Source organism: Delphinapterus leucas, chromosome X, assembly GCF_059928025.1.
Source record: "Delphinapterus leucas isolate spDelLeu-1000000601 "Yukka" chromosome X, BTC_Dleu_Yukka2, whole genome shotgun sequence".
NCBI classification, from domain to species: Eukaryota; Metazoa; Chordata; class Mammalia; order Artiodactyla; family Monodontidae; genus Delphinapterus; species Delphinapterus leucas.
In genome coordinates, this window is record NC_143150.1 from 126,117,124 (window position 1) to 126,140,607 (window position 23,484).

Consider the following 23,484-nt stretch of genomic DNA (forward strand, 5'->3'; position numbering starts at 1 on the left):
GGAGGTGAGGTTAAGACCCCACACTCTGGGGTTAAGGCCCATGAGTTTGAATCCCAGCTCTGTCACTTACAATTTGTTTCCTTGGACAAGTTATCTCCTAGTGCTTAATTTCTTTCTTTATCTGTGAAATGGGTACATATTAAGATACCTTACCTCATAAAATTGTTTAATGATTAAAGCAGGGAGTACATAATTAGGGCTAGGAATAATGATGGGTACATATTTACATCCACAAGAAATGTTAGTTGTTCCTCACCTATCTAAATCCCCTGGAATTCTGAGTCTTACCATTTTTATGAATAAAGTGTTTATCTGTGTTTATTAGCACACACTTCCTTGTCCCATTAATATTAACTGGTGGTATGGAAATCAATCAAAATGAAGGCTCATTAGAATAAATAGGTTCAATATTTCTTAAAAATCACAGTATCATATTACTTTTCCTTGTAGCCATTTTCCAAATGGTCTTCATATTGCCACATTAATTAATCATTGCTTGGAACACGTTTTTACGAATTCCATGAGTTCCTCCCAAAAGTTTTATCCTGCTATGTGCTTTACTCACCACAAAATTGTGTGTGTGTTTTGCGGGGGCGGGGGCGTGTGTGTCAAAATCTGGGTCTAGGAGAGTGTGTGTGTAGCACGTGTCTCATTCATCATGCATATTACATGCATCGCTCCATCCTCCCCACAGGGCTATTTTTTAAAATTAAAGTATAGTTGCTGTACAATATTATATGTTACAGGTGTACAATATAGTGGTTCACAATTTTAAAGGTTATACTCCATTTGTAGTTAATTATAAAATATTGGCTATATTCCCCATGTTGTATAATATAGCCTTGTAGCTTATTTTATACCTAATAGTTTGTACCTCTTACTCCCCTACCCCTGTATTGCCCCTCCCCCACTCCCTCTCCCCACTGGTAACTGCTAGTTTATTCTCTACATCTCCCACAGGACTCTTTTTATCTCCACTTTACAGAGCAGGTAACTGAGGCTTAGAATGGTTAGATACTCACATGGCTAGTTGTGGGCTTAGCTGGAATTCAAAGCCAGGTGGTAGGACCACAGAAACTGCCATGCAACCACTGTGCTGTAACACCGCATCCCATTTGAAGGGAACAGCTGCAAATGAGCAGATGAGACCCGCTTATCACACCGTCCCAAAGACTGTGGTCAGATGAGACCCACTTATCACACCGTCCCAAAGACTGTGGTCGCTTAACTGCGCTACGGTTAGAAATATTCCCCATCACATCCATGGCAGAAATCATAGAAAATGGCATCTGGATCAAGCCTGTGCAAGTGGAAAACAATTTTAAATTATGGGCGTACAAATTAGGGAATTTAATTCTTAATGGGTAGAATTATTAGATTTTATTTCTGCTGCCCCTGAAAGAGAAGGGGAAAGGATCAGAATCTATGCTTGGTGTCAGAGAAATCTGGCAGGGTCAGTAAATAGAGGAATAGATAGACAGTGCACCTTTCACGTGGCAGTATGGTGGGATGTGAGAAGGGAGGAATGGAGACAGGAGCGAGAGAGGCAAAGGTGCATGGCACATGCTTAGTGGAATTTGGAGAAAAGTAATGCCTTATGGAAAAAGTGCAAGGAATTTGCCACCCCTGATGATTTCCTTAATTCCAGGTCATTAGTGGTTCTCATCCTGGACTGCATATTAGAATCCCCTGGAGAACTTTGTAAACCTGCCAGTGCCTAAGCCCCAACCCTGAAGAGTCTTACTGGTTTGGTCTATATCTGCACTGTCCAGTACAATAGCCAGTAGCCACAGTGGCTACGTACATTTAAATCAATGAAGGTTAAATAAAATTAAATATTCAATGACTCTGTTTCGCTAGCCCCATCTCAAGTGCTCATTAGCATGGGTGGCTGGTGGGCAGCATATAAGACTGTACAAAAATTTCCATAATCGCCGAAAGGTCTATTGGACCTCGTTGGTCTGGAGGCGGTCGCGGGCATGAGTAGTTTTGAAAACCGCACCAAGTAATTCTTTTCTCTTTTTAATTGAGGCATGCACTGAGTAATTCTAATGCACAACCAGGATAGAGAACGGCTGGTCCTTGTAGAGTTTGTTCTAAAATTTATCACCACCTGCATCTGAACTGATTTTGCTTTTGAAGCAACTATTCCAAGGATATTATTAAAACTAGACTTTTTCTCTGCAGTCAAGTAATGTAGAGGCATATACTTGTATTTAAAACAGCTTGCTTGTTCATATGCTATACGAGTAAAGATTTAGGTGAGTTAACTACCAACCTTCGACTGAAAATGTGTAAGTTGCCTTTTCCCACTTAGGCTGAAGTATTACAACAATTCATGCCGATTTTTAACTACCTGTTGAAGGAGTTTAATAAGATAAATTATCTTAAACTGGAGCTGAAAGTTTTATCGTCAGCATCTCACATCTTGGGCAATAGATTAGAGGTGACTGATGTTTATGCATTTGGTGATACTCCAAATTAATTAGTTAAGGTAATACGTGGATTAAGTCTAATGTAAGTTTTAGGAAGTTGTTTTCCTTTCCTACTAGAGAGGAACCTCAATGAGAGGAGACTTTTGCAAACTGTTAAGTGCAATTGATGAAACAAAACGTTGTCAAATGTAGCATTGAAATGAGAAAGTGGAAAGGAATTCACTTCGGTGTTTTTTGTTATTGTTGCCTATTTTGTTTTGCCTAAGAGTTTTCAGCACAGATTTTTCCGTCTTCTAAATATGATATTCATCTTTCCTTAAGGTTTGCTTTACTTCCTGCTCATTTGTAAATATCTAATTTGGGGTTGAGTTCTCCAGCTTGGGGCAACATTTCTTCAGTATCCCTGTATCTTTTAGATAATCTTGTTCCAAAATCCATTTCTTATTTAATGAGCAGTGAATCTGCTCACATCTGAATAAATTACCTGCTCTTCAGAGAGTTTACCTGACATCTTACCCATAATGAGCGTCCTCTCATCTGAGTGTCCTTCTTGGGTGGAACCTGCAGCATCCATCCTTATAGCAGCTTTCCTGGCAATGTGCGTGGAAGAGCAGCCTACACAAGAAGTGCCACCCTCTGCATCATATTGAAACCAGTGACGTCACACCCATACGTCTCTATGAGAATCAGAAGAAAATGATCTTTTGTAGGTCTACCCTCCCCAACACATAAAATGAGATACGAACATCTCACTATACCCCTGAAGGTATTTCTCCAAGTATAATACTGGATCTGACTCCCTGGGGATCCAGATTTATTGGACACACTGAGAGACTGTCATAAAGAAAGCATCCCTGTAGACCTCTCCCCTTCCCATCTGTTCTGCACCACTCTGCATCATTCATCTTTCCTAAAACACCCCTTTCATTGTGTCACACCTCTACCCCAAAACGTAGCATGCATATTCCTCCTTGTAAAGGGTATGACACTTGGGAAGTTTCCTAAAATGACTATTTCTCTTTCTTCCAAACAGACACCAGTGCCCTGACCCTTACTCCCGGAGGTGATTGCCCGTCAGCTTTCTGTTTGCTTCCTCCTGCTTCCCTGCCTCTATTTGTGCACATCTCTGTGCCTCTGTTCCGTGAAGACTTTGGGGACTCAGCTGCCCTCCGTGCATTTACCAGATTTCTCCCAGTTACAGAGGGGCCTTCCAGTTCTCGTTGGGTGTGCTCTGTGTCCTACTTACTTTGCACACATGTCTTCCAAGGGACTCATTGAAGAAAATGTCATTGGCATGCTGTGATACAGCCTAAGGGTTAAATCTATTGCATTTGGAAACAGTTTCCAGTTACCTAATACTTGGCTTTGATGGTAGATATTTAGATCTAAAGGATCTAAAAGTTACTCTCTCTGCAAGTGGGTTACAGTAGTAGCAGGAGGATACTAGAACTTAGACCAAAGTCAAGTGCTGGAGGCGGGGAGAGGACAGATAGCTATGGTTAGGGAAGCAAATGACAGCCAGGAAGAGAATACAGAATCATCCTTCTGTGCTTTTACTTGTCACCTCACCTCTGAAAGTTCTGAACAATACAAAAGTAGAGTCTGACAGTTAAACTAAAAGATCAGATTTTCACTGCAGTCTGTATCGGTATCAGAAGGATTGAAATGTCCTTAACAGTTTTTTCACTTTTTTTATGCTCAATCAGAAAAAACAGCAACACCTCAAGTGCCAATTCTATGGTACCGGTCAAAAGAGGGTAATTGGACCAACGAAAGGTTTATCAGTAATAAATGTGATCTAGATGAAATTTCACTATGCCATTTTATCAGATTAAGTCATAATTCTGAAAGAGAAGACCATCACCTATTTCTAAATATTGACTATATATTATTTACAACCTGGAGGATGTCATTAAACATATATTTATCCTCTTGCTCCTAAAAGACTTTCTACACGTTCTGCAAAATGACCTATAAAGAATAGTTTTTATTTTATCGTCTGGTTGAGCAGCTACTCTCTTTCCACGTAGAACGTGAAGGAATGACCTGCCATGTCGTTCAGTGGGGAGAAGTACACGAGAGGTTCCAGGGGTAGGACTCCAGATTCAAACCGTTTAGAACTGTGATCTGTGTGTACAAAAGAAGTTAAGGGAGGTGAGGTTGACTGCCATATCACATACATCCCCGAATCTCACCATACAGTTTGTTACTCACTCATATTTTCATAGTGTGTGCGATTGGTGGGACAGCTGTGTTCCAAACGAGGATCCAAGGACCCAGGCTGTTTTATCCTGTGGCTCCACTATCTTCAACACAAGAACACGTTGATTTGCTTATTCACTGCCTCATAACAAACCACCCCAACCTCGGTGGCTTAAAACAACCACCCTTTTATTTGCCAACGGTTCTGCAATCTGACCTGGGCTCAGCTGGACACTTCTGCTGGCCTTGACAGCGGTCGCTTATAAGGCTTCACTCAACTGGGAGGTTGTCTGGGAGCTGAGACATTGGGACAGCTAAGCTCTTCTCACTCTCCATGTGGCCTCTCCGCGTGGTCTCTCCAGTACAGTAGCCACAGTTATGACGCGGTGGTTCAAGGGTCCCAAGAATGGAAAAGCAGAAATTGTCAGGCCTTCTTAAGTCTTAGGTCCAGAATTATCTCACCATCGTTTCTGCCAGATTTGATTGGCTAAAGCAGATCACAGAGCTAGTCAGGATTGAAGAGCAGGGGACACTAGGGCCTGAATATTGAGAGGTGTGGTCCATGCCTGGGACTACCACATGTGGCTCCGAGAGGTGGTGTCTCCAGGTTTTTATCATTTCATGTGAAATATTATATTAAATAACTTTAATTGAGGGTTTAAATTCCATAAATGAGTATCCAGATTACATGAACCATATTGATTATCTGCTGGAATGATGACTCTTTTCAGCATCTGAGTTTTGAGGATAGCGGAGGCGAAGGTATATCCCGTAACAGGTAAATTTTTACTCTGAATTTCTCTTTAAGTGTAATTGTTCTAGTAAAGAAAACCGTCTGACGTATTTTATTGGTTTTAAATTCTTTCCTCTTACTAAATACCAGCAGCAACAGAAGCCATGTGTGGCTTACATCAAGAGATGATTAACCTCACAGAATCCTAGTGAAAACATGTACCGAGTCCGTAAATTTTGAGTCAGTAAGGTCTTCCGTGAAATCATTTCTCAGTTTGTCAATTATAATCACAGTGATTCTTTTGTTGGAATTCACTTGAGACCACAAGAGGAGTATAACTTCATATTGACTGGGAAACAAAGATGTCCTTTTGAGTTAGTTTTGGTTCAGCGCCACGTGGAATACGTGGAGATCCAGGTAGTCAGTGATCAGGATATGTTTTAAATCTTCCCTTTTCTCTCTGCTCTTCATGGCTATCTATCTCCCCGCCACCTCCACCGGCAACCTGCACCCTCTTAAACATGGCCACGTGGTTACACCCACTCTGACCTCCGTACCCTCTGTTCAGGAAGTGAACAATTCCTCAAGGACTATTGTTCCACAAAGCGCGTAAGGTTCAGAGCATGTGTTGTAGTTGAGAATAAAGGAGAATGAAACCGTTTTGTTTTTTAATGGTTTTTTTCTAGTGTTAGAAAAAGGAAGAAGGCAGTGTTTTTAAAATGTAATTTAAGAATCGAGAATTTATCCTAAACAAAGAGAGCACCCTATGTGCCTTATCATGCTCTCAGGGGTTTTACCCAAGGCTTCCGTCATTCTTTGGTTGATTCCTAATAAGGACAGTTTGCACAGTTACAATCCAATTACCATTCGTAGATCCCTGTGGAAAAGGGGATTTTTTTTTTAAGAGGAATCTTTTCCTAACTCCAGAATATCTCTTCAATATAGTCCTATGAAAATAAAAAGCAGGAAATCCAGTTTCAATTTCTCTGCCTTCTTTTCGTCCCTCCCCCTTAGCACTGCCTTTCTCACACACACACACACACACACACACACACACACACTCTCACACACTCACTCACTCAGCGGCACAGCCTGCCTCTGTTCTGAAGGGACAGGAACTTCTCAATGGTCCGATGAAAAGATTGCATTTTTTTGGCCCCAAGACTCATGGTAGCGGAGGTCTCTGGCAACAAAAGGTATCCTGGGAGTCACAGCTATGCCAGCTGGGCCATTTCTCAGACACTCGTTGCAATCTGCCATTTCAGGATGCATTTTTCACCAAAAAAAATAATTTTTTTCAAGCAGACTCAAGTTCCTACTACAAGCTTAGTTCAGTGAAATTAGAGAGGACAGCAAAGACACAGCGGAATGTAATTCATGGGTAAGCAATGTAAATATCCATACTTCTATTTCTTTTCCGGATACTGTGATAAAGTGTTGTGATTGTTCCACATTTGTCTTGTGATGTGGGAAGAAAAGTGGATTGATCAGTGTCTGAGATGTGTGACAGCTAAGTACGGTCTGTGCCAATAGAGATTTATGAGAACGTTATTTTTAGACTGAATGATAATGTTGGAGCAGCTTGAAATGAGCAACCTGGACCCGGAAGCAGCATGCCGTGATGAAACGGAACTGGGCTGATTTCTCCAAAGATTCAGTGCAGGCTGTTTTTCAGGTCTGAAAGGGTAAAGCGGCTTATCTTCCCCTCTAGACTTCTTGAACTTGGGGCAACATTTTAGTCGCCGTGGCTCTGATAAATATGGGCTTCGGAGAACAGCTCAGATATTAGATAAGGCTAATCATAAACCGGATTTTTAAATCATCTGGTTTACCCTATTATGAGGTTATGTCTCAGAATGAAAAGACTCGGTGGCGGAAGAAGACAGAATGTGACCCTTACCGCCCAGATCCCACTCTGCTACTGCAGGGTCACCTAACTTCTTTGGATTTTGCTTTGCTCCTTTGTAAAGGTAGGGGTTGGATTGACTTCTCAGGAGAAGTGGTGCAATACCTCTGATAGTTACCGTCTAGATTCTGGAACCTGCAGCCACGCTTCAAATTCTAATTCTGCCATTTACTAGGTGTGTGATCTTGACAAGTCACTTAAGATTTCCTCATCTGAAATATGGGGGTAATAATGGTAACATAGTCCTTAGAGTTGCTGCAGGAATTACATGAGTTAATATAAATAAAGGACCTAGAACAGTAGCTAGCAGAGTAGTTAGCAGTTATCTCCAAGGTCCAGTCCGTCTCTGGAGGTCTGTCGTTCTGACTTCAGTGAACTAAGTTTAAGTATAGAAAGGCAAGCAAAATTATCCGCTGCTAGAGCTGTCATTGAGAAGTTTCTAATTCTTGTAAGTGTTTCCATTTTCCACACTCCTGGGATCTGTGCAGAGGCCCGTTTACCCCTTCCCCATCCAAGAGTCCAGTGAAGCTTAAAACTCAAAGTTAAATTGGTGGCTGGTAGACAAGTCCACGATTCAACTAGGGATACACAGAAATGAAATTTGCCTTTTGTTCTGACGCTTTCGCCTTTGGGAACTTTGAATATGTGGCTCTTTTCCCCTTTATGCCAACCATCGGAAAGGTTCTTTCCACTGGAAACAAGATGTGTGTGACGAGTGACGTTTGGGTTTTTTTGGTGTTGCTTTTTGTTTCTTGAGTGGTGGTAGCACAGCACTGGGTTTGACAATGTTCATTTCTACTTTGGTTTATCAATAATCCAGATAAATAGGCCATCTGCAGATAACCACTTTTATTGCAACCCTAGCTTTTACATACTTTACAGTATCCCCAAGTCTTACTGTGTCATGTGATCTCTTTACAGGTTCTTTGGGATGTTGCCCAGAGAAACAAAATCTTAGGAGAGGAGGAAAATGTTGATCCCAAAGACAAATCCTCATCATAGGTGTGCCTTTACTTTTAGTCTAGTACAGGGGTCAGCAAACTTTTTCCATAAAGAGCCAGATAGTAAATATTTTCACCTTTGCAGGCCAGACAGTCTCTGTTACAACCCCTCAACTCCTCCATTGTAGCATGAAAGCAGTCACAGACAATACCTAAAGAAATGTTTGTGGCAATATGCCAATAAAACTTGATTGACAAAAACAATCAGTAGATGGGATTTGGCTCACAGGCAGTAGTTTACCAAGCCCTGGCTTGTCATCATCCCCATTTCATAGATTAGGAAAACAAAGCATGGGGAGAGAAAATAAGCTTGCTAAAAGCCACATGGCTGGAAAGTGGCAGAACTGGGATTCAAGCCCAGGCAGCCTAGCTTGCCAACCTTTGCTTTTAGCCACTGCCCCAAGCTGCCCCCGTGTCAACTCACCCCTGCCTGGGATGCTCATCTCCTGAAATCTGCCTGTCTCATTACCTCACCTCCATAAGAGTTTGTTCAAATATCACATTCGCAGTAAGGTTGCCCTGGAAACCCTCCCAGCACTCCTGATTCCCCTCACACTCCCCTGCCTTCTCTTTTTCTCTAGGCCTTATCGCCTTGTAACTTGCTGTGTAATTTACTCATTTATTATGTTTGTTTCTTATCAGTTTCCTCTACTGGCCTAGACACTCCATTGAGCCGCAGGGCTCTTTGTTTTGCTCACCAATGAATCCACGTACGTAGAATAGTGCCTGGCCTATAGAAGGTGCCGATTAAATATTTGTTGAATGAGTGAGGCGCATTTTCCCACCATGTTACTCTAACATTTTGGTACCCCTTATGTAGCAATCGATAGCGAATATACTAAGGCAAAAGGTTAAAATGGACTGCTATACCAACCAAACGTTCAGACTTTTCTAAAATTTCTGCTTTTAAAAAAAGGACCAGAATAGATAAAGAAAACAAAAATTATATACAATATAGAAGTATTAAATCTTCCTAAAGATCTGTTGAGAAGAAGTGCTCGAAGAATCAAGAATTAGCAAATGGTATTTTGTTGAGTTCATAAAGGAATAACCTCTTTTTAAGAGTCCAAACAGGGGTGTGACAGCTCTGCAGATACCCTCGGCTTTGCCCAGAAGCTCATGAGGAAAGGAGTTCCTTGTCATTGGAGATGTGTTTATTTTGGAATTATAAAGAACTAGGCAGCCCTTTTCAGAAATGTTGCTTGTGAGCCTGGTATTTAAACTTATGCCATGCTTCAGCAATTATTAATTATTAATAAATGACAGCTGGCCACAGTAGAAAACAAAAGAACTTCAGCCCCTGGCATGGTTTATGTAAATGGCATGCCACTGTTCAGACCTTAACTTACTGATCTGGTCTTTGCTTCTGCTTCTCACCTATATGGAACCACAGTCCAGCTGGTGGCTTGTAGACACGTAGAAAAGGCATCTTACGCAGAGTGGAACCATTTATTCATGAATTCAACACACATTTCTTAAGAGCTTTTGGTGTCACTAAAACTGCCAGGCTTAAAAAGGGGACGCAAATTTAGAGGAATGATGATTAAAATTAATTGTAACTTTACCACACATTCAGGGCTTGCTGGGAGCTAATAAGCACTCTGCAAGAAATTCACTTGCATTGACTCATACCGTCACTACAAACCTGGGAGTTAAGTCTTTTTCTTTGCTCCATCTTATTGGTGAGAAAACTGAGGCTTGGAGATGTTCTGAATCTTGCCGAAGAGCTCATAGCTATTTGAATCCAAGTCTTTACTACCATACCAGTGAGCCTCAATCTTTATTGTGCAAAGATAAGAATCACCCGAGGATTCTGGTTTATGATGAAGGTACTTGGGCCCCATTCCTTGTGACCCTAGTTCCCTAAATCTGCCTTAGAGCCCAGAAACCTGCACGTTTACAAGAATTGTCTGCAGGCCGTATTGTGAGCAGCCTCGCGTCACTTCTTGCTGGCTCACTGGGCCTTGGGAAGTTTATAGTTGGATGAGGTTAAAGAGCTGCTGCAATTAGAGATTAGTTTCAAGGACATAATAAAACAATGTGGTATAGACCAAAACCAAAAGTATTTCAATCAAGTGTATTTCATGGGAAGAATCAAGTCTGTTTGTAAAGATGCAATTTAGCTCAAAAGAATGACCTTTCTGAATAAATCCCAGATATTAGATGGTTGGTTTTTCAGTTTGCCTTTTGCTTGTTTTTTTTTTCTAAACGTGGAGACATATACTTCTGGCGGGAAGGAAATCTCTTTAGTTAATGCTGTCGGTGAGCTGTTCTCCAGTTAATCGAGATTCTGTTGTATTGAGGCTGTTTTTGCGTGCCTCTTTTAAACTGGTTTGTGTTGTTTGTGCTTCTTAATGCTAGTTCTAAATAGCTTCTATGATTCTGCTTACTGATTTCCATAATGTACAGAATAATGCATGTATAATATACATAATCATGCACAGATGCATAAGAGTATATAGTGCATGGTGCATGCCTTTGATGATAAACAAAACTCATGAGTGTTACTGTCTTCTGACACCATCATTTTGAGGAGATTGTGTGTAATTTGGGCCTAACAGCAGACCCAGCTTATGCTATGCCAGGTTTTCTCGATCTCTGCATTGTGGACATTTGGAGACAGGTAGTTCTTTATTGCAGGCACAGGGGGCTGTCCTGTGTATTGTAGGATGTTGAGCAGATCCCTGATGTCTACTCACTAGTTGCCAGTAGGAAACCCCACCCTAGAGTCATGATAGCCAAAAAATGTTTCCAGACATTGCCAGATGTCCCCTGAGAGGGCAAACTCAGCCCCAAGAACCACTGTGCTATATCCTTTTGTATCGTATTGTTACCTTTTATTAATGCTGTCCCATAGTACCCGAAAATAAAAAGGATATTTTTATAACTATCAAGGGCTTTTGTCTATCCAGAAACATTTGAGTCACTTTCAACCTCACATTTATGAAATTGAAACAAATTAGAAATCATCCACTTTCAATCTAAAAAAAAAAAGTCCTGTGACAACCACTCAAAAACTGGATCCAGAGAGCCTTAAAATGAGTCATCCATTTATGAGATAAACAGTCACCAAAGAAAAATGCTGGACTGGAATGTGCGTTTGAGAATTGAGGAACCGCCAGAAACACGTCCTAGGCTGTGCTGGTGGGCTTTGGCACGCGTCTGGCGGCTTGTTTATTGCTTCATGGCCCACGTGATGAGGGTCACAGGGCAACATTGACCTTCGTGTTTGTGTCTTCCTGCTCATAAGACATCTGACATATGAGTGTGAGTGTCACAGATTCATTATTCCTCAGGTCCGATATTTTTACACTTATTTTCTGCCCTCATATACCGGCATTTTGGGGCTCAACAACAGGCTCTGTTTCAAAAGACTGTTTCTTAGCGGTTTATTCAAATCCAGAAGACATCTTCCCTCATAGATACGATATTACCTGAGTTGGTTAGTTTCCAGTTTCTTATTGAACTCATGATGTATGTGATTCATGTAGTCCCTAGACTGACAAATATTTATTGCTTGTGAATTATTTATTCTTCAGTGATAATTAATTGCCAGGTAGTATCTTGGATACTGGGAACACCCAGGTCAGTAAAGCAGACAAGCTTCTTGCCCTCACGAATCTAGCTGATGTATGTAGCTCACGATGCAGAGCGCTGGGGACTGGGTCTCTGCCACATGGTAGTAGATGCTAAATAAGTATGTGTAGCGTCCTAAATGATCCCAATCTCTTTAGATCAAGGGTTGGCAAACTGCAGCCAGTGGGCCAAATCCAGCCTGCTGCCTGTTTTTGTATGACCTACGTGCCTAGAATGGTTATTACATTCTTAAATGGTTGAAAAAAATCAAAAGAATAATATTTTGTGACTTGAAAATTAGATGAGATTAGAATTTTAGTGTCTGAGTAAAATTTTATTGGAACTTTTGTTCACATGTGGTTTATGGCTGCCTTTGTGCTACGTTGGCAGAACTGGGTAGCTGTGACAAAGACTCTATGAACCACAGGCCTGAAATATTTACTATGTGTAACTTTCTAAAATTCTATTTAGTGGGGAAAGTGCTTTCGAAATTCCAGTCTTGGAACCTCTCCAGTTCAAATCATTGGTGGTGGTACCCGTAGTATGAAGCAGCACTGTAGCACCAGGAAAGAGGGAGATAAAAATCTGATGGGAGGTCAACACCTACTTTCTTAAGTGTCTGGGAGCTTATCCTCGTCTGAGCTCAATCCCCTTGACCTTCACCAACCTTCTCTTCTAATGCTCCCTCCTACTGCTTCTCTGTTACATTTCCTATTGCTGATGTAACAAATTACCATAAACTTAAAACATGAGAAATTTAATGTCTTACAGTTCTGGAGGTCAGTGTCACTCAGCTAAAATCAAAGGCTGCATCCTCTGGAGGCTCTGGGGGAGAATGTGTGCCTTGTCTTTTCCAGCTTTTGCAAGCTGCCTGCATTTCTTGGCTTATGGCTCCTTCCTCCGTCTTTAAAGCTGTCAGCCTAGTATCCTCAAATCAATCTCTCTCTCTCTCTCTCTCTCTCTTTCTCTCTCTCTCTCTCTCTCTCTCTCTCTCTCTCTCTCTCTCTCTCTCTCTCTCTCTCTCTCTCTCTCTCACACACACACACACACACACACACACACACAGAGCCACCTCTGCCTCTCTCTAGTAAGGACTCTTATGATTAGGTTGGACTCATCTGGATAACCCAGAATGACCTCCCTATCTCAGGATCCTTTAACTTAATCCCATCTGCAAAGTTCCTTTTGCCAGGGAAGGCAACATATTCACAGGTTCTAGGAATTAAGACGTGGCCATCTTATTATTCTGTCTGCCACACCTCCTATCCAGTAACTCCATACTATACTCCTCTCTACCTCTGCAGAACAAAATGCAGGCTGAAGGGCATCTCAAGCTTTGTATCCACCAGCCTGGATATTGTCGTGGCTAAGAGCATAGGCTTTAGAATCTGAGTGTCTGGTTCAAGTCATTTGTTGTTGTTGTTGTTGAAAAAAGGAAAGCACATTGTGCTTACTCCTGAGTGTCTTAAAGCTCACATTTTGTTTCAAAAAGTAACATCTTGTGGTAAATTTGCATCTTTCTTTGGTGGCGAACTTCTTGAATTTTCTAGGAACAGCAGACTTACTACAACCCAACCTGAATCTGATCAACCCTGGAGCGCAGTGGTTCTCAATCCTGGCTGCATGGGTCAGTCAATCAGGAAACCAAAAAAAAAAAAGGGTGCTCAACTGCAGAGCAGACACCTGCCTCAGAACCTCGGCGAGGTCATTAGTCTAATCTCTTTCTTTCCTCATGTTTGACAATTTTCGTAATATAAAGGCAAACATATTTTACGCACAGAAACACTGTGACCCCTAGGAATTCTAGAAAGAGGCCACTGAAGAGATGTGCAAACCTCATGGATTTGCTCGGCGACTCCCCACAACTCTGGTCTGTGTGGTTCCCACGGGTGCCGCATCTGGGGACTCCGTCCTCAGCTGTAGCAACCTGAAGGGAGAGGTGAGAAGGCAGAAGAGAAAGAGGCTGAGTTTAGATTTTAGACTTCTAGGTACTTCACTGCGAATACTCTGATTTGAACCTTGGGATAATTTGGATAAACCTTGGGTGAATGTTTTGAGAAAGGGCTCTTTAAACAAATTAATTTTAAAAGATGATGTGGACTGAAATTAGGAATGTGGATGCATTCGACCAAGTAACTTATTGTGAGCCAACACTAAATTATCACGCCTTAAAAAGCAATACAACTGTAGTTTTAAGACATGTTCGCAGAGTTTCCCGGCCATCGTGTTGTGACATTTCCTTGACTGTATGTGCAAAATGTCTATATTGCATTAAGGATAAAAATAAAAATGAAGAACGCTGTTCTATGTCATTTAGGGCAGGCACTGATACCTCTTGACTTTATCCCAAGATACTATGAATGAATATGGTTTTAACCTGTCAGTTAATTGTGTTAATTTGATAATTTCCCAAAAGTGGACCTCACGTGTTTCCAACTTTAAAAAACATGTTGAAATCGCATGTGCTTAATCTGAAAAAAAATCATTAAAATTCACAATGGTAGAAATATAGATTGGGAGCGGTGAGAAAATCGGGACACAGGGGAAGATGCAGATTATTTGATGTATTCATGACTGCTGATTGGCAGGTGGCAAAAGACAATGAGATGGTGGAGGGCGGAGGGTGATGAACTGGAGTGGGCCGTACAGACTTTTCCAGGTCTGTGTGAATACTTCAGGCTTCAGTTATTCACGTTTGCGGTATAAAATGGATTATGAAGCATCTTGGTCCATTACCCATAATCAAAAATGTAACTGATATTTTTTAAGATGCCGCACATTTGGTAATAGGTAGCTTTGGAGATATCTTTGAAGTCCCTCTTTGTTAATTATTTGATGACCTTCTCTCCCAAGAAAATTGTTTTTTCAGCCGTGTGCTAAGGATGGGTTTAAGAACCAGTTGGCTCTGGGGACAGTATTACCTCCTCTGTGAAATGACTCTTCCAAAGCCTGATGAATGCAGCTGCCCTGCTTTCAAGAAAGCACCGCACTCTTTTCTCTTTCTGGGATTTGGCTGTAGCCTTCTCCTGAGCCATCAGCTGCTATAAGAACTAAAGTCTTAGGAGACAACAACTCCATAAATTCAAGTCATTACAAACAGACCAAGCCTTTTCTCTCTTTTGGCTGATAATTCCAAATTTACCAAAGAATTTAAAAAGTCTACGAAGTTAAGAGCCATGGGCTATGATGTATAATGGACTCAGAGAAATTGAAAGCATCACACTCTTCACTTTTTTATTATGCTAAGTGTAGCCATTTGTGAGCAGTTTCCAGAACTATGTATTACTTGATTGCGTTGGAACTGTTTTAGTTGGGAGAAGAAAATGAAGGCTCAAGAAAGATGCAAACTGGCCCGATTCTATTTTGCCAGATTTGGTCATGTGTTTTATTTCTTTCTTTCTTAGAGATAAAATATCACTTTCAAAATGTCACATTTGAACATCTTTCCTCTCCCTTCTGCCCTTCCTCATCTTGGTGATTTAGTGTACCATCCTCCCAGTTGCTCAAGCCAGAAATGTTTAAGTCATCCTAGATTACTCCTTCCCTGCCCTCCACTACATACAATTTGTCCCCAGGCATCTCTATGGTTCTACGTATCTCCCTATCTGTTCAAATTTGAATCAGCATCATACCTAGCCCCGTGTCTCTTCTGATCTCTGCATCTTTGGCTTGCACCCTCCCTCGATTCCCTTGGAAATGTGTTTCCAGTCATCTGATCACGTTCCTCTCTTACTCAAGGTTCCTTAATGACTAGCCATCACCTGCTGAGTAAATCCAACCTGTTTTGCAAAGCCTGCCGAGAAAGCCCTCCAGGATATGGCCCTGAGTTCTGCGTGGCTTCGCCTCCTGCTCTGTCCTTCCTTCTAGCCTTGTAATTTCCCCCAAACAAGGCCGTTCTCGCAAATTGATTTGCCTTGGCGCCTTTGTTCCAATGTTGCATTTCTACGGAGCAAACCCTTACCCCTCTTATTCAACTTACGGGTCTCCTGGGAAACGCTGCCTTCTTATAAAGCTTTCCTTGATCCCCAGATAGTTGTCAAAGCCTTTTCTCCTAGGCATCCCATTGCATTTGGTACTTACTCCTAGTATCATAATCTCTGTATTTCATGGACCGAGTGTGTTCTTCCTACCAAAATGTAACTCCTTAAGAACAAGGACTGGCTGCGGCGTGGAGACCGGACGCTGACACCGAGACACTTGAATTAGCTTTAGCAGAAGAGAAATGGAGGAACCATAGAACATTAAGGATGAATTCAGGAAGACCCGAGACCATGGAGAACTTGCCTGCTCTCTACACTATTTTCCAAGGAGAGGTTGCTATGGTGACAGACTATGGAGGCTTTATCAAAATCCCAGGCTGTCGGAAGCAAGGTCTGGTCCATGGAACTCACATGTCATCCTGTCGCGTGGATAAGCCCTCTGAGATAGTAGATGTCGGAGAGAAAGTGTGGGTGAAGCTTATTGGACGAGAGATAAAAAGGGAAAGGATAAAAGTATCCCTCTCCATGAAAGCTGTCAACCAAGGGACTGGGAAGGACCTTGACGCCAACAACGTTATCACTGAGCAATAAGAGAGGCAGAGGCGGTCCTTCCAGGATTACACTGGGCAGAAGATCACCCTCGAGGCTGTCCTGAACACTACCTGCAAGGAGTGTGGCTGTAAAGGCCACTTTGCAAAGCATTGTTTCATGCAACCAGGTGGGAGCAAGTACTCTCTGATACCTAATGAGAAAGAGGAGAAGGAAGAGGCAAAATCAGCAGAGTTTGAAAAGCCTGACCCCACGAGAAATTCTTCTAGAAAAAGAAAGAAGGAAAAGGAGAAAAAGAAACATAGAGACAGGAAGTCATCTGACTCTGACAGCTCAGACTCTGAGAGTGACACACAAGAGGGCAAGGCACACGTCAAAAGACAGCAAGGCAGCAAAGAAGAAGAAAAAGAAGAAGCAGCACGAGGAGGGAGAGTGGAGAGAGTGGAGGGGGTGGTGGAGAGAAGGAATCAGGAGCCTTGCGCCTGGAAGCGCTGGCTCCTGCAAAGACTCAGTAGTGAGAATATGGCCTTCCACCCCATTGACTCCTCTCCCATGGGAGATGGCTTCCCCTCCTGCCACAGGCAGGTTTGGGAGATATCAAAAGTATCTGCCTGAATGAGTTCTTATCACTCCAGTCCCTTTGCAAGTGACCCCTGCACCTGACCCATTCATTCACCCAACCTCCTTCATTCAGCAGGAGGTCCTATTACCCTCTTCCAGCTGCCACCGCCAGAGCCAGACTCCTGTACAGGAGTCCAGGCTAGAGCCACAGGCACTGCTGTGGAGGTGAGTCTGGCTGTAGTTGGAGAACAGAGTGATTGGCCCCTCCCTTTTGGCCTGCCTTGGGCTGATTGGTGGGTGATCTCTGCTGTATCCAACACAGGGGCAGAGGGAGACTGGCGGTACTAGGGAGAACATGGTAAGAAGTGGTGCTCACTTTTTCCATTCCCCCTAACATGATTCTACTGTGTTAGAAGTGACAGCCAGTGGTCACAGCCAGAAAACCATTGCTTGCAGTGACTGAGCTTGTGTGTGACGTTCCGCCCCATCACTGAACCAGACAGCTCAAGCCAAGATCATTGCTTTACTTTGTATTTACTAGTGTGAGTCAGTTGGTTCCAAAAAAAAAAAGAACGAGGACTGTGTTGTCATTTTGATAATCCCAAGCCTAATACTGTTTTTAGCACGTAATAGGTGCTCATTGAACTTTGTTTGAATTAATTATGCAGGAGGTCATACTAAATAAAAATAAAATATGTCTTCTAGGGATTGATTAATTTTATTTCAGTCATGAGCTGTTGCTCAAAGGTTGGCAAACTACAGCCCACTGTCCAAATCCAGCCTTCCACCTATTTCTGTAAATGAAGTTTGACTGGCGCGCAGCCACACCCGTTCATTCATAAACTGTCTATGGTTGCTCTCATGCCACAAAGGCAGATCTGAGTAATTTTGACAGAGACCACATGGCCCACAAGTCCTGAAATATTTACTATCTGGCCTTTTACAGAAAAAGATAGCCAACCCCTGCTACAGATACTAGAGGCCGTCGGAGGGCATATTTTTAAATGCATTTAAAGAATAGATATGTAATTCCATTTTGACACTTCAAGTAGCCGCGGGCTCCCTTAGATACCTGGCCTTCATATTTAAAAAGCCCCAGCTCATCTGGAGCTTCCCATTTGGGTGAGGGGAGAGCAATTCACTGATATCGTGCCTGTGGCGCCCTAATCTTAAAGGGTGTGAGTGAGAGGTACACCCAACACTTAAGTCCCCAGTTCCTGTCTAAACTTGTGGTTAGTCCAGCTATACTAAAAGAAAAAAGAAAAAAATACACTGGGCCTGGAAGAATGTTCTTCAGTTCACCGAATGTGACTGCAGCCTACCCGCTTTGCCTAGATTTATGCACTCACTCCTCGGCCCTGACGCATTCCCACACCCTGTTCCCTGTGCCCCTCCTGGGTCCCTGGTACCCCTCCTTCTCACCCACTGGATGCAGATGCACAGGTGTGAAGGCAAACAAACAAAAATTCCTCATCTCCTTTAAGCTCTGCTCAAACCTGGACTTCCCTGTGAGGTCTTTCCCAGCCCTTCCACCTAATAGTGTAAATCCCTGTCCTCTACTCACACTGCCGGCCCCTTCCCTGCTTTTTGTTCCTTCCTTAGCAGTTATCCTTACTTAACACGCTACATTCTTTACTTACTCTTGTTTATTTTCTGCCCCTACTAGAGTATGATATCTCCATTTGTTAAATAAATCCATGAAATCCCAGATAAAGAGGAAAAAAATAACAAAGAATTAACACAGTGCCGTTCACTCTTTGGAATGAACCTTCTAGGCAGGAATTTGCTACCAGTAGGGAACAAACGTGTCTTAGCAGTCGCTGGGGCCAGCCTTTCTGTCTCTCTTCTTTAAGGTGAATAGTGAGGATGGTGAAGTCTTCTGGGATTCCTTAAATGTTCCCCACATCCACAAGAAGTCCCTGGCAGTGTCTGTAGGGTCCAGCGCTATTCCTTCTCCCAGAATTTTTCTTGATTGTTAACGAAACCGTAGATACCTCTTCAAAGCTGTTGTACCCTGGTTGATATCTGTGATTCGCAGGAATTCCTCCTCAGTGAGGGGACATTGGGCTTCAGAGGATGGTGAAGTATTGTTTCCTAGGTCATCGCTTTCTCACTGTCTGCATCAAGGGTAGAGATATTCACTCTCAGAGGTGTGACATCAGAGGTGTGTGTGTGAGCACACAGATAGACTCAGGATTGTGGGAATCTTTGCTTTGATTCTTTGATGTGGAGTATTTTAGCATCAGACGTCTCTATAAATATGTGTAGCTTTTATTGATCATATCTCTATACTTACTGTGATCAAAAGAGCTCATTAGACTGCTCTAAATAGAAACTCAGTGGTTACAATTTAGCACAGAATTTAAAAGCCTAAGAGTTTTTAGCTGGAGTCCTGGTTAGTTTCAAATCTTGTAAGTTTTACAATTTGGCGAAAACTACTTAACCTTCCTAAGCCTCAATTTATTCTATATTATATTATATTATATTATATTATATTATATTATATTTATATATACTATATATTACTATAATATCAACATAATGTATCCTAAGTATATATTACAATAACGTATCATAAGTATGAGTTATATATAATAATAATATATTGTGTCATATATAATAAATATACTAGATTGTATTATTATATAGAGGAAGTAACTAAAGAGCCCGTGGCACTTTGCTGGTACACGGTAGGCTATCAATATACGTTTACCCTCCTATGTCTAGTGTGCACAATGGCAATTAGCGGTAGTTTTTCCTGTTACTGAGAAAGAAAAACCGAAAAGTTCCCATGTGTTCCCATGAAAGAGGGGAGGCAGGACCCTTGAAGCATCTTTCCACATAGTTTTCTTTGCATCATTTTATGGGATCAGATGACCTAGCAGATACTCCAGATTTTGATGTTGGCAGTTGACTGAGTAAATCCACAGTTAAGTAAGAGTGGATTTGATTTCAGGGATTGAGAGCCAATTTGGGAACATAAAAATGAAGTTTGCTTGACGTTATGACCGACTGAGAGAGAGGCTGAGGCTTGTGAGTCGTAGATTACTGTGTGACCCTTGATGTGCTTCCCCTTGATCTGCAGGGTGACTTCACGTGGAACAGTATGTCGGGTCGCAGCGTACGGCTGAGGTCAGTCTCCATCCAGAGCCTCTCAGAGCTGGAGCGAGCCCGGCTGCAGGAAGTGGCTTTTTATCAGCTGCAGCAGGACTGTGACCTGAGCTGTCAGATCACCATTCCCAAAGGTAAGGCCCCATCTGCCATCACATGGGGGATGCTGGAAGTCACACATCTGCTCTGCCACAGCCCCAAGCTGCAGAGTCCTCTCAACCCCACTATTAACACAGGGAGGAAGCTGTAGCTTCTGGGTCACTGGCTGGCGCTGGCAACCATTTTGAAAGATGTGTTCAAGTGGGACAGTTTACATGTCGACTATTATGTGTATTTAAAGGGAAGATCAACTTGGGGCAGTAAAGGGGAAAGCCATGTGTATCTCAACGGTCTACGTGGCTCCAGCACAACCACTTAAAAAGAAGTTTCAGAAAGGTCAACTTAAAGGGTTAGAAGAAAAACCATGTCTATCTCAATATGGTTTCAAAATAAGCAGTTGAAAAGAATGTTTTAACAATCTGTTAAACTTCTCATTTGACCTTATGCAAACTCAGAATCAGTGATTATACCAACGTTAACTCATTTTTATCCAGTCTTTCACCTGGCCTGTCTCTGTTGGGGTTCACCACTATGACACTGGAGCCAGTGCAGGCCTGGTTGTCTGATGTTTTTACAAACACAGATCCTGATTCTGGTAAAGATGAGAAGCATGTATTTGAAATCCTTTGATCTGTAAAGCCTGTTTCTGAAAGTTGACTATCTTCTATAAAGGTACTTTTTAATGTGTATTCGTGTGTAGCCGTAAGGTAATTTGAGGTGAAGTGAAAAGCTGTGATGTTATACAAATAGAGTAAACCTGCCGTAAAAACGCAACATTGGCTGCTGTGCCTAAAACTTAAAGGAAAGCAGGAGAGGGATAGCAAGCATCTGAAAGCTAGAAGGTTGCCTTGGAAGATTTCAGTATCTGCAGAACTTCTCCTTTGTTTTCTTTTTTTAGGGAGTTGAGGGGATGCTTCATGAATATTCATAAAATCATTCATATCATATATACACACATACACATAGATATGTAGTTCTCAACCAGGGATGGTTTTGCCCTATTCCCCAAGTAAAATTTAGCAATGTCTGGCTCCACTTTCAGTTTTTACAGCTTGGAGGAAGGATGCAGCTGACATCTACTGCATGGAAGCCAGGGATGCTGTTAGACATCCTGCAATACACTGGACAGTCCCCCACAGCAAGCATTGTCAGGGCCCAAGGGCCTAAGTGTAGAGGCTGAGCAACCTTAATACACACATGAACACATGTGCTCGCATTCCGTCAACAGCAGTGTTGGTGGAGCTGTTTTCTTGGCTCACCTGTGTCCGATGGAAAGGGCACTGCCTTGGGAGTGTGAAGACCAGAATATGAGGACTTGTCCGGTCACCCCCTCCCCCCTCCACATGTGAGCTTGGGCAATTTACCTCTGTAGTAGGAGGCTCGGTTTTGTTGACTAGAAAGAGTAGCACAAAGACAGTGACCACACAGAGTTTTTTATTGGATGATGGCTCTTAGGGCCACTTTTATTCTTTTTTTTAAAAAAATGGAAGTGTAGTTGATTTACAATGTTATATTAGTTTCAGGTGAACATCATAGTGACTCAGTATTTTTACAGATTATACTCCATTAAAAGTTATTACAAGATAAGACGTGGAGAGTGGACTTGAGGACACGGGGACGGGGAGGGGTGGGCTGGGACGACGTGAGAGAGTGTCATAGACATATATACACTACCAAATGTAGAATGGACAGCTAGTGGGAAGCAGCCGCATAGCACAGGGAGATCAGCTCGGTGCTTTGTGACCACCTAGAGGGGTGGGATAGGGAGGGTGGGAGGGAGACGCAAGAGGGAGGGGATGTGGGGTTATATGTATACGTATAGCTGATTCACTTTGTTATACAGCAGAAGCTAACACACCACTGTAGAGCAATTATACTCCAATAAAGATGTTGAAAAAAAAAGTTATTACAAGATAATGGCTCTAATTCCCTGTGCTGTACAATATATCTTTGTTGCTTACCTATTTTTTACATAGTACTTTATATCTCTTAATCCCTTACCCCAGTCTTGCCCCTCTCCCTTCCCACTCCACACTGGTAACCACTAGTTTGTTTTCTGTATCTGTGAGTCTGTTTCTGTTTTGCTATATACATTCATTTGTTTTAGTTTTTAGATATGTGATATCATACAGTATTTGTCTTTCTCTGTCTGACTTATTTCACTAAACGTAAGATTCTCTTAAGTCCATCCACATTGCTTCAGATGGCAGAATTTCATTCTTTTATGGCTGAGTAATATTCCATTCTCTATATATGCCACATCTTATTTATCCACTCATCTGTTGTGAATACTTCAGTTGCTTCCATATCTTGGCAATTGTAAATAATTCTGCTGTGAACACTGGGGTGCATGTACCTTTTTAAATTTTTTTCCAGATATATACTAGAGTGGAATTCATGGATCTTATGGTAGTTCTATTTTTAGTTTTCTATTTTTAGCAGCCTCCATACTATTTTCCACAGGGCTGTACCAATTTACATTCCCACCAACAGTGTAGGAGGGTTTCTTTTTCTCCATATCCTTACCAACATTTGTTATTTGTAGACTTTTTGATGATAACCATTTTACAGGTGTGAGATGACATCTCATTGTGATTTTGATTTGCATTTGCCTGATGATTAGCGATGTTGAGCATCTTTTCATCTGCCTCTTGGCCATCTGCATTTCCTCTTTGGAAAAATGTCTATTCATGTCTTCTGCCCATTTTTAAATTGGGCTTTTTTTTTTTTTGATGTTGTGCTGTTTTTATATGTTGGATATTAACCCCTTATTGATCATATCATTTGCAAAAATTTTCTCCCATTCCATAGGTTGTCTTCTCATTTTTGTCAATGGTTTCCTTTACAGTGCAAAAACAAAAAGTTTAATTAGGCCCCATTTGTTTATTTTTACTTCTATTTCTTTTGCCTTAGGAGACAGATCCAAGAAAGTATTGCTACGATTTATGTCAAAGAGTGTTCTGCCTATGAGCTTTATGATTTCAGGTCTTATAGTTAAGTCTTTAATCCATTTTGAGTTTATTTTTGTATATGGTGTGAGGAAATGTTCTAATGTCGTTCATTTACATGTAGCTGTTAAATTTTCCCAGCACCACTTATTGAAGAGACTGTCTTTTCTCCATTGTATATTCTTGCCTCCTTTGTCAGAGATTAATTGATCAGAGGTGTGTGGGTTTATTTCTTGGCTCTCTCTATGTGTCTGGTTTTGTGTCAGTACCATGCTGTTTTGATTACTGTAGTTTTGTAGTATAGTCTGAAGACTGGGCGAGTGATACCTCCAACTTTGTTCTTTTTTCTCAAGATTGCTTTGGCAACTCCAGGTCTTTTGTGC

The 23,484-nt window shown here is 41.8% G+C and overlaps 1 protein-coding gene and 1 pseudogene across 3 annotated transcripts in view; both read left to right on the forward strand.

Moving 5' to 3' along the window:
- Positions 1 to 23,484, forward strand: part of ARHGAP6 (Rho GTPase activating protein 6) — a 268,140-nt gene that overhangs the window by 161,329 nt on the left and 83,327 nt on the right. For 2 of the 3 annotated variants that reach the window (XM_089904800.1, XM_022559851.2), the window contains exon 2: positions 20,029 to 20,188. In XM_089904800.1, the coding sequence (XP_089760926.1) occupies positions 20,029 to 20,188 (160 nt within the window). Of the gene's footprint in view, positions 1 to 6,454; positions 6,752 to 20,028; positions 20,189 to 23,484 lie in introns of those variants that run through there. The other variant, XM_022559852.2, reaches the window with a different exon arrangement.
- Positions 15,927 to 17,031, forward strand: LOC111167210 (zinc finger CCHC domain-containing protein 17 pseudogene; annotated as a pseudogene).